The sequence below is a fragment of the Maniola jurtina genome, chromosome 17, assembly GCF_905333055.1.
Source record: "Maniola jurtina chromosome 17, ilManJurt1.1, whole genome shotgun sequence".
Taxonomy (NCBI): Eukaryota; Metazoa; Arthropoda; class Insecta; order Lepidoptera; family Nymphalidae; genus Maniola; species Maniola jurtina.
In genome coordinates this window covers 2496169-2509250 of record NC_060045.1, presented here as the reverse complement: position 1 = coordinate 2509250, position 13082 = coordinate 2496169, and the positions used below count along the sequence as shown (strand labels likewise).

The 13082-nt window shown below is 35.8% G+C and overlaps 2 protein-coding genes across 2 annotated transcripts; both read left to right on the top strand.

Annotated features, from left to right (window-relative positions):
* The first annotated feature begins 264 nt into the window (after positions 1 to 264).
* On the top strand, positions 265 to 3710 carry LOC123873565 (glyoxylate reductase/hydroxypyruvate reductase-like). Its single transcript, XM_045918446.1, has 7 exons — positions 265 to 494; positions 1019 to 1158; positions 1404 to 1593; positions 2236 to 2399; positions 2700 to 2864; positions 3124 to 3249; positions 3523 to 3710. The coding sequence occupies exons 1-7, from the start codon at positions 424 to 426 to the stop codon at positions 3639 to 3641; spliced, it is 975 nt and encodes a 324-aa protein (XP_045774402.1). The 5' UTR covers positions 265 to 423; the 3' UTR covers positions 3642 to 3710.
* A 1645-nt stretch (positions 3711 to 5355) lies between these two features.
* Positions 5356 to 13029, top strand: LOC123873564 (glyoxylate reductase/hydroxypyruvate reductase-like). Its single transcript, XM_045918445.1, has 7 exons — positions 5356 to 5667; positions 7656 to 7804; positions 10114 to 10303; positions 10636 to 10799; positions 11192 to 11356; positions 11684 to 11809; positions 12416 to 13029. The coding sequence occupies exons 1-7, from the start codon at positions 5522 to 5524 to the stop codon at positions 12535 to 12537; spliced, it is 1062 nt and encodes a 353-aa protein (XP_045774401.1). The 5' UTR covers positions 5356 to 5521; the 3' UTR covers positions 12538 to 13029.
* The last annotated feature ends 53 nt before the right edge of the window (positions 13030 to 13082 follow it).

Here is a 13082-nt window from a genome sequence, read left to right as displayed (position 1 = left end):
ATGTCTAAGTAGGTAAATACCACAGACCTATAAATCTATGATCGAAGGTAAATACAAACCTGACCTTGGCTAGTCTATGTAAAGCCAGACGAGAAGAAAAAAAAGTAGGTAAATGATAATTTTATATTTATTTATTTTTGGGTTTGCCAGATAGAAAAATCTTCAATTCAAAAAATGAAAATATTCCGACAGAGGTTGTAAAGTAAATAGATAACGTATTTTACGATTACGTCGTGCGCCTGCTATTTGTAATAGAGATATAAAATAATATACATAGAGTTGACGTCGTTGGTAATTGGTAGGTAGGTATTTACTATTACCTCCGTGGCGTCCATGAGTAAATTAACTGTAATTACTAATTATTGAGTGTATTTCGGCAGTCCGTACGCTTTTGTTTTCAGTTTGAAACAAATTAAAATAATCATGTCTTTGAAACGTGTGCTGGTCGTAAATAAAACATTCCCTGACGCGGGATTGAAATTATTAAAAACTAAGTGAGTATTATCTAAATTACATATTAAACATTTAAATTAAAAAATAATAATCATTCATATTTCGTAAGTTCAGCGTGTGGTTGAGCGATTATTAAGTAGGTAAGGTTTAGAACACATTGGAGATTATAATTCTAATCTGTTGCGCTTTTAAATCCCCTTTTTACCCGACCGCGGCGAAGCTCAAAATGTGTGATATGTTTGACCTGTATGTCCGATCGTAACTTCTCAACTGCTCAACCGATTTTGAAAAATGAAACGTCATTAGATTCGTCTTGATAGTGCGATAAGCGATAAAATTCTTATAAATTAAAAAGGATTTGAATGATTTTAATGTGTGGGTTGAAAAAGATGCAGTGCAAACCGCAGTCTAGGCGTTTTTGAAAACTTTTTAAGATGAAAAATAATCCATATTATTTTAAATTTTTCTAATAAATTTTCATATCATAAAAGTTATTGTCACAGATGAATCAGGAATTTCATGAAAACGATTTTAAATTATGCAAAATTAAATTATATAATTACAGATTTGAACCGACCGTAGTCCCGCACTTAGACAGTGATCCTGAAAGTTTGCCTGAAATAAAAAAGGAAATTGTCAAGGGTTTTGATGCCCTTATATGGAATACGAAACACCGCCTTACGGGAGAAATAATGGACTTAGCTGGTAAGTAAGTAATTGAAATCAAACAGGATCCTTTTTTGTATATTTCAGGGATTATTTATTTGCATAATTTATTTAATAGTGCATATATAATAGTATGGCCAATTATATTAGATTTTCTCAAACACAAATACTAAAACAAATAAAGAAATTATAAATTTAGGTAATTACAACTTATATAAAAAGAGATTGTTTAGAAATATGTGTCAATTTTTTAATAGAATTAAAATTTTGAACTCGTATTTCAGGTCCAAAGCTTAAAGCCGTTTCGACAATGTCCTCTGGGCTAGATCATATAGATGTGAATGAAGTAGCAAAACGTGGTCTGTCTCTGGGTAACACTCTCAATGTACTGGACGATGCAGTCGCTGATATCGCTATAGGCCTCTTGATTAGCGCCGCTAGACGATTCAAAGAAGGCATTAGGGAATTGGAAAGGTAAGATTCTTTCGAAACAGGAACTTTCTGAAGTTGTTTAAATAATGGATGGTTTAAAGGAGATTCACTGCAGTACTTGCTACGAAAGTTGAAAGTGAGCATGCACATGAAAAATAATTTTTTGAAGAAGAAGACAAGTTTATTAATTGTGTAAACAATAAAAAAATGTCTTTTTCCTTTTGTAACAAAATACATATTGTAATGAACATGAAATGAAATGAATATTGTACGATTGAAAGCGAATGCAGAAGTCTTTTTGTGTCGCCTTGTTTGGGATCATCTCAACCGCAGAATGCAGCAGCAAAGTTGCCAGCCACACTGCTATTGGTGGCATTGCTGCTGCTTAATAGTTTTTAACATCTTTGCTGAGGCTTCAATCATATTACTAAAATACTGACGAAGATGAAACTGAGCAGCTAAGATGCCTTATTCCTCCTGAGATTCAGTGTCCAAAGCGAAGAAAGCTACACCAAAGCAAATGCATCCAATAAAACCGGCAGCACCAGAAACTTCTGTACTTAATAGGCCTAAGTTCATGGTATTATGAATAATATATTCTTCTAATAATACCTAACAATTTTTAACTACTTCAAAATTGAGTAAAAATAAAATATTCAAAAAATGGTGGAAATGTTATTACAGTGGGGAATGGAAGTCCGGCGTGCAATGGAGCCTGGGACAAGATATAGCTAGAAGTACTGTAGGAATTGTTGGCCTCGGGGGTGTTGGCCAGACTATAGTCAAAAGATTGAAGGGATTTGATGTTGCAAGGTTCATTTACAGTGGACGTTCTGATAAACCTGAAGGTAGATGATTTAAGGATATTCGATCATATTAAAAATAATAATTATATATTATTTTTGCAGATAAAAAAATGTGTAGGTATATAAAAACACAAAAGAGTTCAACTGTGAAATACCTACAACATAATTCAAAGAAAGAATATGAGGCATTTATGCTGCTACGTTAACGACTCGAAAACTCAAAATCGAATCCGTACTTGAAAAGTATTTGCTGAGCCAATTTTGCATAAAGTCCATCTTCTTTTTCAATTTTTGTAACGATATTTAACTTACATAGTTTATAACGATATTTAACTTTCACAGCAAAAGCTTTGGGAGCAGAGCGTGTGCCTTTAGAACAGTTATTGAAAGAAAGTGACTTTGTCATTCTGTGTTGTCCGTTGTCAAAAGAAACCAAGCATTTGATCAACGCTGAAAATTTGCGGATGATGAAAAACACTGCTGTGCTGGTGAACATTGGCAGAGGAGGTTTGTATATTTTCATCTGGCTAATTAATTAATAAAATATTTTTTTCAAGTGTAATATTTTTATCTGTTATCTGCTAATATTTTTGTATATAACTGGATGCGATATAATTTTTCGTTATTTCATTACAATTTTTCTTAATTTTTATAGTATTTTCATCATCTTAGATAACAAATTAATGTATCCACTTTCCACGTAGCCTTAAAAACAAAACTGAAAACAGGCTGACATATTAAAACAATTTTAATCTATCTTTTTCAGGGCTAATCGATCAAAAAGCACTTTACGACGCATTGAAAGTTGGCCAGATTTTTGCAGCCGGTCTCGATGTCACCACTCCGGAACCATTGCCTAAAGATGATCCACTCGTATCTCTGCCAAATTGTTGTAAGTTGATTTCTAACATTACTTATTTAAACTTTTTAAATCATTAATACGTGTCATGATACCAATATGTTGTGTCATGATACTAATAAATGATAGTGATAGAAGATTACATTGCGAAATTTCATAAATGTTCAAAGGCTAACATGATTTAAATATTACTTAATATCTTATTTCAAAAATGTTCATCAAACATACTTAAATTATAAATACTTGTTAGGTTTTATACAATTTAGAAGATAAGTTTTCCTTTATAAATACTTTATTTTGTTTCAGTTATAGTTCCGCACTTGGGCAGTGCCACTGTGGAAACTAGAAATGCCATGGCACGTATAGCAGCCAACAATGTACTTTTATCAATTGAAGGAAAGCCAATGTTAAATCCTGTTGTATGAGTTTTTGCTAAAAGCCTATTGAATTACAATAGCTTTTGTAATTTATATAAGTGAAAATCAATAAAATAAATGAACAAATAAATAGATAGCAAATAAATGCTTGTCTTTTGTTTTACTTACATAACAATATTTAGTTAAGCACAAAATTAAACTTAAAAAGCACCTAGTGTGTACTAGACTTTATATACAGCGTGACGTCCAATGCTGCCAACTTGAAGGGCAAACTAAATCGCGGCAAATTCAACAAAATTTCCTAATAAGTATTTTCTCCCAATTAATTATTAATTATTATGCATTCGATTAAATTAATCTAATAGCAGAATGTCGTTAATTCTCTCTCTGTGCGTCGTACTCCTCCTCATTGCTGAGGGTCGTAATTTCATTCCATTAATCACATAATGGTAGGAGCTTGTGATAATGCGGTGGATGCTCAGATCCTTCCGCATACTACTCCACGAATTCGACATTTAGGTTTTACAATTTACAGCTGTTGTTATCAGATGATACTGATAATAATTCGGACTGAGCTTGAAGTGCTCGCTGAGTCACGGAGGAGACGAAAAGGCCAAATTCGGACCTCCAAAGTCGGTCACCCATCCAGTTGCCCACTTGGATTACATTGCTTAACGATCGCATTGAATTGATAATCTATGTGTTATCACAATTATCCTCGGTAGATATATTGTCATTATTCATCAAAATCAACCCATCGCCGCCGCCGCATACGGTGCAAATGTTTCCTATTGGAATTTAGGCCATAGTTCACCATGCTGACTAAGTGCAGATAGGCAAACATTACACACACCTTTGAGAACAGTAGAATAGATTAGATTTTTATTCAAATAAACTTAACAAGTGCTTTTAAATCGTCAAAATAATTTACCACTGGTTCGGAATGGCGTTCCTACCGAGGTATGTAGAACTCTCAGGTATGCAGGTTTCCTCACGATATTTTCCTTCACCATCGAAGCAAGTGATACCTACTTAAATGCTTTAAACTGTCATAGCTCTGAAAAGTTAGAGGTGCGTGTTCTGGATCGCACCCCGACATCCCGAATTCCGACAGGGAAGCCACTAGGCTATTTATTCACTGCTCCTTGGGTACATACCTGTATAACTCTAGACCTCGTGGATATCAGGCCAAACACGACTCTTGACTGTCGATGTCATTAATTAACTTTTTCTAAATGCATAATGGTACCTACCTACTTGCCTTGGCTAATAAAAAACCGGCCAAGTGCGAGTCAGACTCGCGCACTGAGGGTTCTGTACTTGGGTATGTTTTCCAACATTTTGCACGATAAATCAAAAACTATTATACATAAAAATAAATAAAAATCTGTTTTAGGATGTACAGGTAAATCCCTTTCATATGATACCCCACTTGGTAACCCCCAATTTCGAAAATTGAAACTTATTTTAATTTTTTTAGATTTATTCCGCGGTTTTCAGATTTATTCCTGTACTTGTGCTATAAGACCTACTTACCTACCTTTCATGATTCTAGGTCAACGGGAAGTACCCTATAGGTTTCTTAACAGACACGACGGACAGACAGACAGACAGCAAAGTGATTCTATAAGGGTTCCGTTTTTCCTTATGAGGTACGGAAACCTAGAAATTAAAGTATGACTGCTATATAAAGTACCTATACATTGTATTTTGTACTAGTAGAATTAAATACGAGTTTACCTTCGCCTACGCATAGCAGTCTTTATTTAGAAACATTCTCCAGATAACTATTTCATACCGAGTTACCGACTGACCACTTCCCAACCGGCCTTGATATTGAACGCACAGATTCACGTTTTTCGATAAAAAAAGAGCGATACTTATTATCTCAAGTAATTCTAAGTTGAAGTTGTAATAGATAAGGAAGCATGTTGTATTTAGTGTCGCTCGCGTTATTCGCGAGTGCTTTGTCGCCGGCTAGTGACGCGTTGTCGACGAAAATGGCGAAAAATCTCAAGGTCCTAGTGTCGTCCAACGACTTTCCTGAGAGCGGACTGGATGTGTTGAGAGAACAGTTGAGTACTTTATTTATTTATTTATTAAGTTTAAGGTCCGAATGGAATATTGGTGTTAAAAAGATAAAGAGTAAACGAAATCACGGGTTTTAGGTTAGTTTTATGTCAATAAATCGCACAATAAGTGATGATGCAGTCTAAGATGGAAGCGGGCTAACTTGGAAGGGCTATGGCAGTTTTTACTAAACCTACACACCCTTTTGGTTTCTACGCGGCATCGTATCGGAATGCTAAATTGCTTGGCAGCACAGCTTTGCCAGTAGGGTGGTAACTAACCACGGCCGAAGCCTCCCACCAGACCAGACCAGAAATTTAGAAATTATAAAAATCTAAGCCCCTGCCGGGAATCGAACTCGGAACCTCCCACTGTAAGGCCACAGCGCTTACCACTGAGCCGGGGAGGTCATCAAAAACCTACCTATAACGGTAGGTTTTTTTTTTACGGTATGTTTGTCTGGTCATTGGTTCCCTCATAACTGTCAAACAACTCTTCAGATTTAGATAGGTAGACGAGGTGTCATATTTTGTCTTGGCGTTTTGTTTTTCTACTCAGAGAATCCTATATTATGACGTCATGACTCATGACAAATCCAATATGGTGAACCGTGGACATGACAAACCCTTATGTTTTGGTTAAAAACAATGAAAAATGTAAATTAAAAATAGGTAGATAGTAGATATCTGTTACCTAAGTAACAACAGATGAGAATATAGGTAAGACACAGTCAGAAAGGTAAGACCTAATCTGACTAAGACTATTCGCTAATTTCCTACCTAAAGTTTTTCCTACCTACCTAACTACACACCTATTAATAACTTAGCTAATTTTCAAGGCTAATTCAAGGTGACTTCAAGAAAACCGTTAAAACAATTTAGGTATACTTGTAAGTTCATTATCTCTAGCTGCTTGGTTTTTATCTCGTATTTCAAGCGGAACATACAACAATACGAATCTCAGTACCTACCTAACTACTTATACCTATTAGGTATGCAGTACAGCACAGAATATCACTATTTTTTATTTAAAAAATATATACAGGGTGTTTGGTAATTAGTATATAATGACGACACGTTCCCAATTCCCATGCTACTTTGATCTGATAAATACAATGCTGAAGTAAAATGACGAAATAAAATTATAAAAATTTCCATACAAAATTTTAATTTTTTTATGACCAAGTTTTCATGGCCCTAATGTGCCCTAACTCACTGAGATCGTTGGCCTCGGCCTATCTAAAAATGGCCAACGATCTCAGTGAGTTAGGGCACGTTAGGGTCATGAAAACTTTGACATATTTTTTTTTTTTTTAAATTTTGTATGGGAATTTTTATAACTTTATTTCGTCATTATACTTCAACATTGTGTTTATCAGATCAAAGTAGCATGGGTACGTGTCTTCATAATATACTAATTACCAAACACCCTGTATACATAGGTATAATAGTACTAACGTATCTTATGTAGGTAGAGATGCAATATAACTGTACCTAAGTTAGGTATATTATGTAATTATAAATACTAGGATTTGAGACCTAAGTAGGTATATGATACCTACATACCGAGAACCAAATCGAGGTGCCGTAAAACCGTTCTACCGGAAAGCGCTGTTCAGATTATAATTTACTAGAGGATGCCCGCGACTTCGTCTGCGTGGATTTAGGTCTTGAAAGATCTCGTGCGAACTGTTTGATTTTCCGGGATAAAATGCCTGTGTCAATAATTACAGGGACGCAAGCTACCTCGGTACTTTCATACAAATCGGTTAAGCGGGTGGGTTTTTAAGAATCCCGTGGGAACTCTTTGATTTTCCGGGATAAAAAGCTAACCCTGTACAAAATTTCGTCAGAATCGGTTAAACTGTTGGGCCGTGAAAAGGTAGCAGACGGACGGACAGACAGACAGACACACACACTTTCGCATTTATAATATAAGTATGAATTAAATTATCTATCACACAATAATTGGGTTATATATTATTATTATCAGTTTCACAGTGTTACAAAGCCGGTTCCTCCACTTCGGAGATGAAGGCATTAACGAGAACAAGGAAGAACTTCTCAACCTCATCCCAGGGTGCTCCGCGCTCGTGTGGTCCTCCCACCATCCCATCACTAAGGAGCTACTGGACAAAGCAGGTAAAGAAGCGTTGCCGCGGGCCATTTTCGTCAGTTTTTAACCCCCGACCCAAAAAGAGGGGTGTTAAAAGTTTGACGTGTGTACATATCTGTGTATCTGTGTAGGTATCTGTCTGTGGCATCGTAGCTCCTAAACTAATGAAGCGATTTTAACTTAGTTTTTTTTGTTTGAAAGGTGGCTTGATCGAGAGTGTTCTTAGCTATTATCTAAGAAAATCTGTTCAGCCGTTTGAAAGTTAACAGCTCTTCTAGTTACTGTAACCTTCACTTGTCGGGGGTGATATAAATTTTTTATTTACACTTGTTACTAAGATAGGTAACAGCAGTTGACTACCTACAACAGCTGCTAATAAACAGTTCTACGGTACATCGTAAAACTGTAATAACATTAGTATCTTGGTACCTACCAGTAGGTATTTTTCGAATGCCTAAGGTTAGTGTTATCATTGATAAGCGTTTCAATATGCAATATTGATAACGATAAGCGATTTAGTTGATACCACTCCACCTGTTTCAAAGAACGCTGCAAGCTATGCCTAGATATTATTGGCGTCACTCAGAAAAGCAGGTATTATTTAAATATTTTTATCGAATTATTGGAATGTCCTCTCCAAAACCAACACAAAAAAAAACACAAGTTTAATGTGTAAGGTTATCCGAGAGTTTTAATCTAAACAAACTAATGCCAAAATAAATAATTTAATTAGAGCGTGATTGCTATCACAACATCTAATTATCCAGTTCACAATCCAAATACCGAAAATATGCGATATCGCTCCGAATCTCGGAAGGAGACTAAACTAAAACCTTCAAAACACCCGTATTTATGCAAGTTCAATCTTGTCGGCCTCCTAGCAACAGATTGTATGACATCGAATGAGCCAAATATCGATTTTATCAAACTACCTGCATTAGATAAATTAATAATTTTATATTACTTTTGACAACTCAAATCAAATTTTAAAAATAACCTTACAGTTCGGCCGTCCTGAATTTAACACGTCCTCGTGTTTCTAATTAATCATGTCATGTCAGTCGCGGGCTTCCTTGCCCTAAGTCAAATCCAAATCATGGGCTATCCTGCCCTCCGTCAAATCATTAAAACCTACCCTTGAACTGCCGAACTCTCAGTTTTAATATCAAGTCAACAATAAATCCAAACGACTAACTTCTCATTCGATGTATACAAAATCTGAACCACTTATTGCAAATTACTTTCCAATTCACAAAAGACTAAATTATTAAAAAAAAAAAAACTAAAAATTTTAATCACCAAATCAAACTCAATAAAAATTTTAATCAAATGTGGGTTGTTTACAAAAAGATACCAAAGCGAAATTAAGACAACGTGAGACACATCCCGCTTCTGAATTATTGGCGTCACTCAGAAAAGCAGGTATTATTTAAATATTTTTATCGAATTATTGGAATGTCCTCTCCAAAACCAACACAAAAAAAAACACAAGTTTAATGTGTAAGGTTATCCGAGAGTTTTAATCTAAACAAACTAATGCCAAAATAAATAATTTAATTAGAGCGTGATTGCTATCACAACATCTAATTATCCAGTTCACAATCCAAATACCGAAAATATGCGATATCGCTCCGAATCTCGGAAGGAGACTAAACTAAAACCTTCAAAACACCCGTATTTATGCAAGTTCAATCTTGTCGGCCTCCTAGCAACAGATTGTATGACATCGAATGAGCCAAATATCGATTTTATCAAACTACCTGCATTAGATAAATTAATAATTTTATATTACTTTTGACAACTCAAATCAAATTTTAAAAATAACCTTACAATAGTATATTTGATATGGAATATAATAGGTAGGTACCTACTGTTATTATGTAAGTATCTACATAAATGTTACCTATATCTATCTACAAGTCTGAGAAACTTTTTGACGCGGCCACAGCTATTAAAATTATAAATATTGCATACACAAACCACTTTTAGCTTAATGGTCTGTGATTGCAAAATATAACCCACTATTTAGAGGGTTAGTGCATATAGTGAGAATAGGGGTAATTCCGCCAATTTTGAGATCATAGGTGTCAGATTTGCCCCAGAGACTAAAATGCCACAACTGATCTTAGAGAACAAGACTTTGGGGTAATTGGTAAATTAATATATTGTTTGACCCATTGATCAAGTGGCAAGCTCATTCGAACGCGGATCCTGATGTCCCGGGCCAAAACAGCTGAGAGTTTTTCTGTAAACAATTTCTCAGTAACAGTCCGAACTGGCTGCTGTGGCCAAAACTCGGTCAAGAGACCCTTATAAATTGATATAATTATTTCAGGCCCTCAACTAAAGATCGTGAGCACGGCCTCAGCAGGATACAACCACGCCAACGTGCCCGAGCTCAAGGCGCGAGGCATCAAACTGGCAAACACTCCCGGTGTACTGAGCTCTGCCGTCGCTGAAATCGCCGTTGCGTTGATGCTTGGTGCTGCAAGACGTTTTACTGAGAATTTAGAACAAGTTCGAAGGTAAAGTATAGGTACTCCAATTGTTAACAGGCACGATTTTGAATTGCGCCTCCTGCTTACACTTCACACATAACTTCGCTGTTACCGACATCATTATTACATGTTTTGTAAGCTTGCAGGAGATTTTAAGCCGTGCCTATTTCACAGTTCACTTGCTATTAGCCCATGAGTAAGAAAATTTAACTTTTGTACCTATCTTCATATTAATTTTTTTTATGGAAAATTAGCCCTTGACATCGATTTCATCTAGGGATTAGTGATGATGCAGATGCAATACCTAAATTGGAAGATGGAATAGCTTTATGTATTTAATTATTTTGACTATCCAACAGTGGGCAATGGGAAATCGGATTCACCAAGGTGCTGGGACAGGACATCCGCGGCAGTACAGTTGGTATCGTTGGACTCGGTGGTATCGGACAGGCGACAGTCAAGAGATTGTCCGGGTTCGAAGTCGGCAAGTTTCTTTACACTGGACACAGGGAAAAACCTGAAGGTGAGTTTGACTAATAGCATAATATAGACAGGCCACTAATTCGACTGCTATATAATATAAAATTGTTATTAGGCTTGGCATCTCTAATGGTATAATATTAGCATTACTAAACTTGGTTTGCAAAAATTAGGCAAGGAAGTCAAGTCTAGTTGGTCAATTCTAGTCATCAAAATAACTACACTCCCTAGAAATACACCTCTCCGAGACGCTCTACCAAATACGGCTCTTTTTTTAAAAAAAGAGGAACCACCGAGTTTCTTGCTGGTTCTTCTCGGTAGGAGAGCCATTTTGTACCAGTGGTTGATTCTTTTGACGATTGTTACTTATAAGTTTATTTGAATAAAAAATATATTTTCTATTCTACTCTACTAACTATTTTTCATTTTTTTCAGCTAAAGCCCTAAACGCGGAGTTCACAACCTTAGATAATCTGCTAAACCAGAGCGACTTCATACTTCTGGCGGTTCCACTGACAGACGAGACGCTCCACATGATCAATAGCACAACTCTCGGGAAAATGAAGAAAAATGCCATTCTTATTAATGTCGGACGAGGAGGTAGATTGTATAATAGAGCTTTTTAAAATCCATACTAAGTATTCAAAGAAGTGTAAAATAGCCAATAGAATCAGGAACTCCAAAAAGCAAAAGGGGTTCAATGTGTTTATGTACATTTTTGACTATTTTTTGTTGAGAACAGGAATTCATTTGAAACAGACTTTATAGAGAAGTGATGCCCAAGGTTTTATGATACAGCTGACATGAGAATTGCCTGAAATTCATTTGAATTGAAACTTCACTTTACTGAAAAGTGATGCCCATGCTTTAATGATGGAGTTAACAAGAAGGCATTAAGTCTTATTTTAATATCTTTTTTTTGCCCAGATCTAATCGATCAGGATGCGCTCTACGATGCTCTGAAAAACAAACAAATCTACGCCGCCGGTCTCGACGTCACCACGCCTGAGCCTCTGCCCAAAGACCACAAACTTTTGACTTTGCCTAACTTGTGTAAGTATCCGATTTCCTTATAATAAGTCTCACTTAGTCAAAAAACCTAATTTAATTGTTTAACGCACACATCGTACAATATAACAGTTCGTCTCACGAAAACAGATCTCTGAAAAAGAGGATATGTGCGCGCATGGGCAATATAATTATTATTAAGTGAAAGGTTGACAAAACCTTCCGGACTTCTAACCCGGTAGACGTTTTGACTTATACATAAGAGCCACAAGTTGGCTTATATGTTATATGTTGTGCGCGCAAACAAGCAGTCCAATAGAATAGAAAATATAGTATTTTTATTCAAGTAAACTTTTAGTGCTTAAAAAGTGCTTTTGAATCGTCAAAATAATTTACCACTGGTTCAGAATCAATCTGAACACGAGGTGTATGAATGCGCATTGTAAAAAACAGATCTCAGCCGGAATTCTGTATAGCAAAATCTATGACCTGCACAAACCGCCATGTTTCAACTACAGATTGGACAACTTGTTTTGCGCGCAATACACATGAAATATATATTCTAACTAAACCGTGCAACGCGAAGGAGTAAATACCCCCGCTTCGCACTTGACTTCGTACTGTATGTATATGTATCTTTTTGCATTCTAGTCGTCCTCCCTCACATCGGCAGCGCGACGGTGCGCACGCGCAGCGACATGGCCGTGCTCGCGGCAGAAAACGTCGTCAACGCACTCACGGGGAAACCGCTCATTACACCCGTACTGCCATAATGTGAACGTTTAACATGGCTCTAAATTACAATAAATATTAATATTCATAAGACAATAATTGAGGTATTACGCGCGCGTTTAGATTGAGATGAAACTTTGTCGAAGTAAATTAAAAATGACAGTTCTAGAACGAAGTTGGATTGGCAAAGAAAGATCAACTAATATTTAACATTAAAAAAAAAAAAAAAAAAATTACTTGTACGATCTGTGTCAATTTTTAAAGAAACTGAATCGATCTACTTCATAAATTATTATTATTAAAGTCATTTGGGGCAATGGTGTAATGGGGCAAAATTATAAACAATCATCTAGTCATAATGAATAGGTAAATATCATGAGTAACTTAATACGTGCGAATATGCACGCCGTTTGAAGTGACGAAGTTGCCCCAGACGGAATTGCCCCAACTGATCTTTTACACTTTACCTGATTCATTGACAAACAATGATTAATTGAATTTTTCGAACTATTGTAATACTCGATTAAATGTTACTTAAATAATGTAAAAAAAAAAACAGTTTTTTTTATTCATCTACCCATTTTTC

Coding starts and splice junctions, on each gene's coding strand:
- LOC123873565 (XM_045918446.1), top strand. CDS start 424: ATGTCTTTGAAACGTGTGCTGGTCGTAAATAAAACATTCCCTGACGCG. Junction 1,159..1,403: donor AGAAATAATGGACTTAGCTG/GTAAGTAAGTAA, acceptor CTCGTATTTCAG/GTCCAAAGCTTAAAGCCGTT. Junction 2,865..3,123: donor GGTGAACATTGGCAGAGGAG/GTTTGTATATTT, acceptor TATCTTTTTCAG/GGCTAATCGATCAAAAAGCA.
- LOC123873564 (XM_045918445.1), top strand. CDS start 5,522: ATGTTGTATTTAGTGTCGCTCGCGTTATTCGCGAGTGCTTTGTCGCCG. Junction 10,304..10,635: donor AATTTAGAACAAGTTCGAAG/GTAAAGTATAGG, acceptor ACTATCCAACAG/TGGGCAATGGGAAATCGGAT. Junction 10,800..11,191: donor ACACAGGGAAAAACCTGAAG/GTGAGTTTGACT, acceptor CATTTTTTTCAG/CTAAAGCCCTAAACGCGGAG.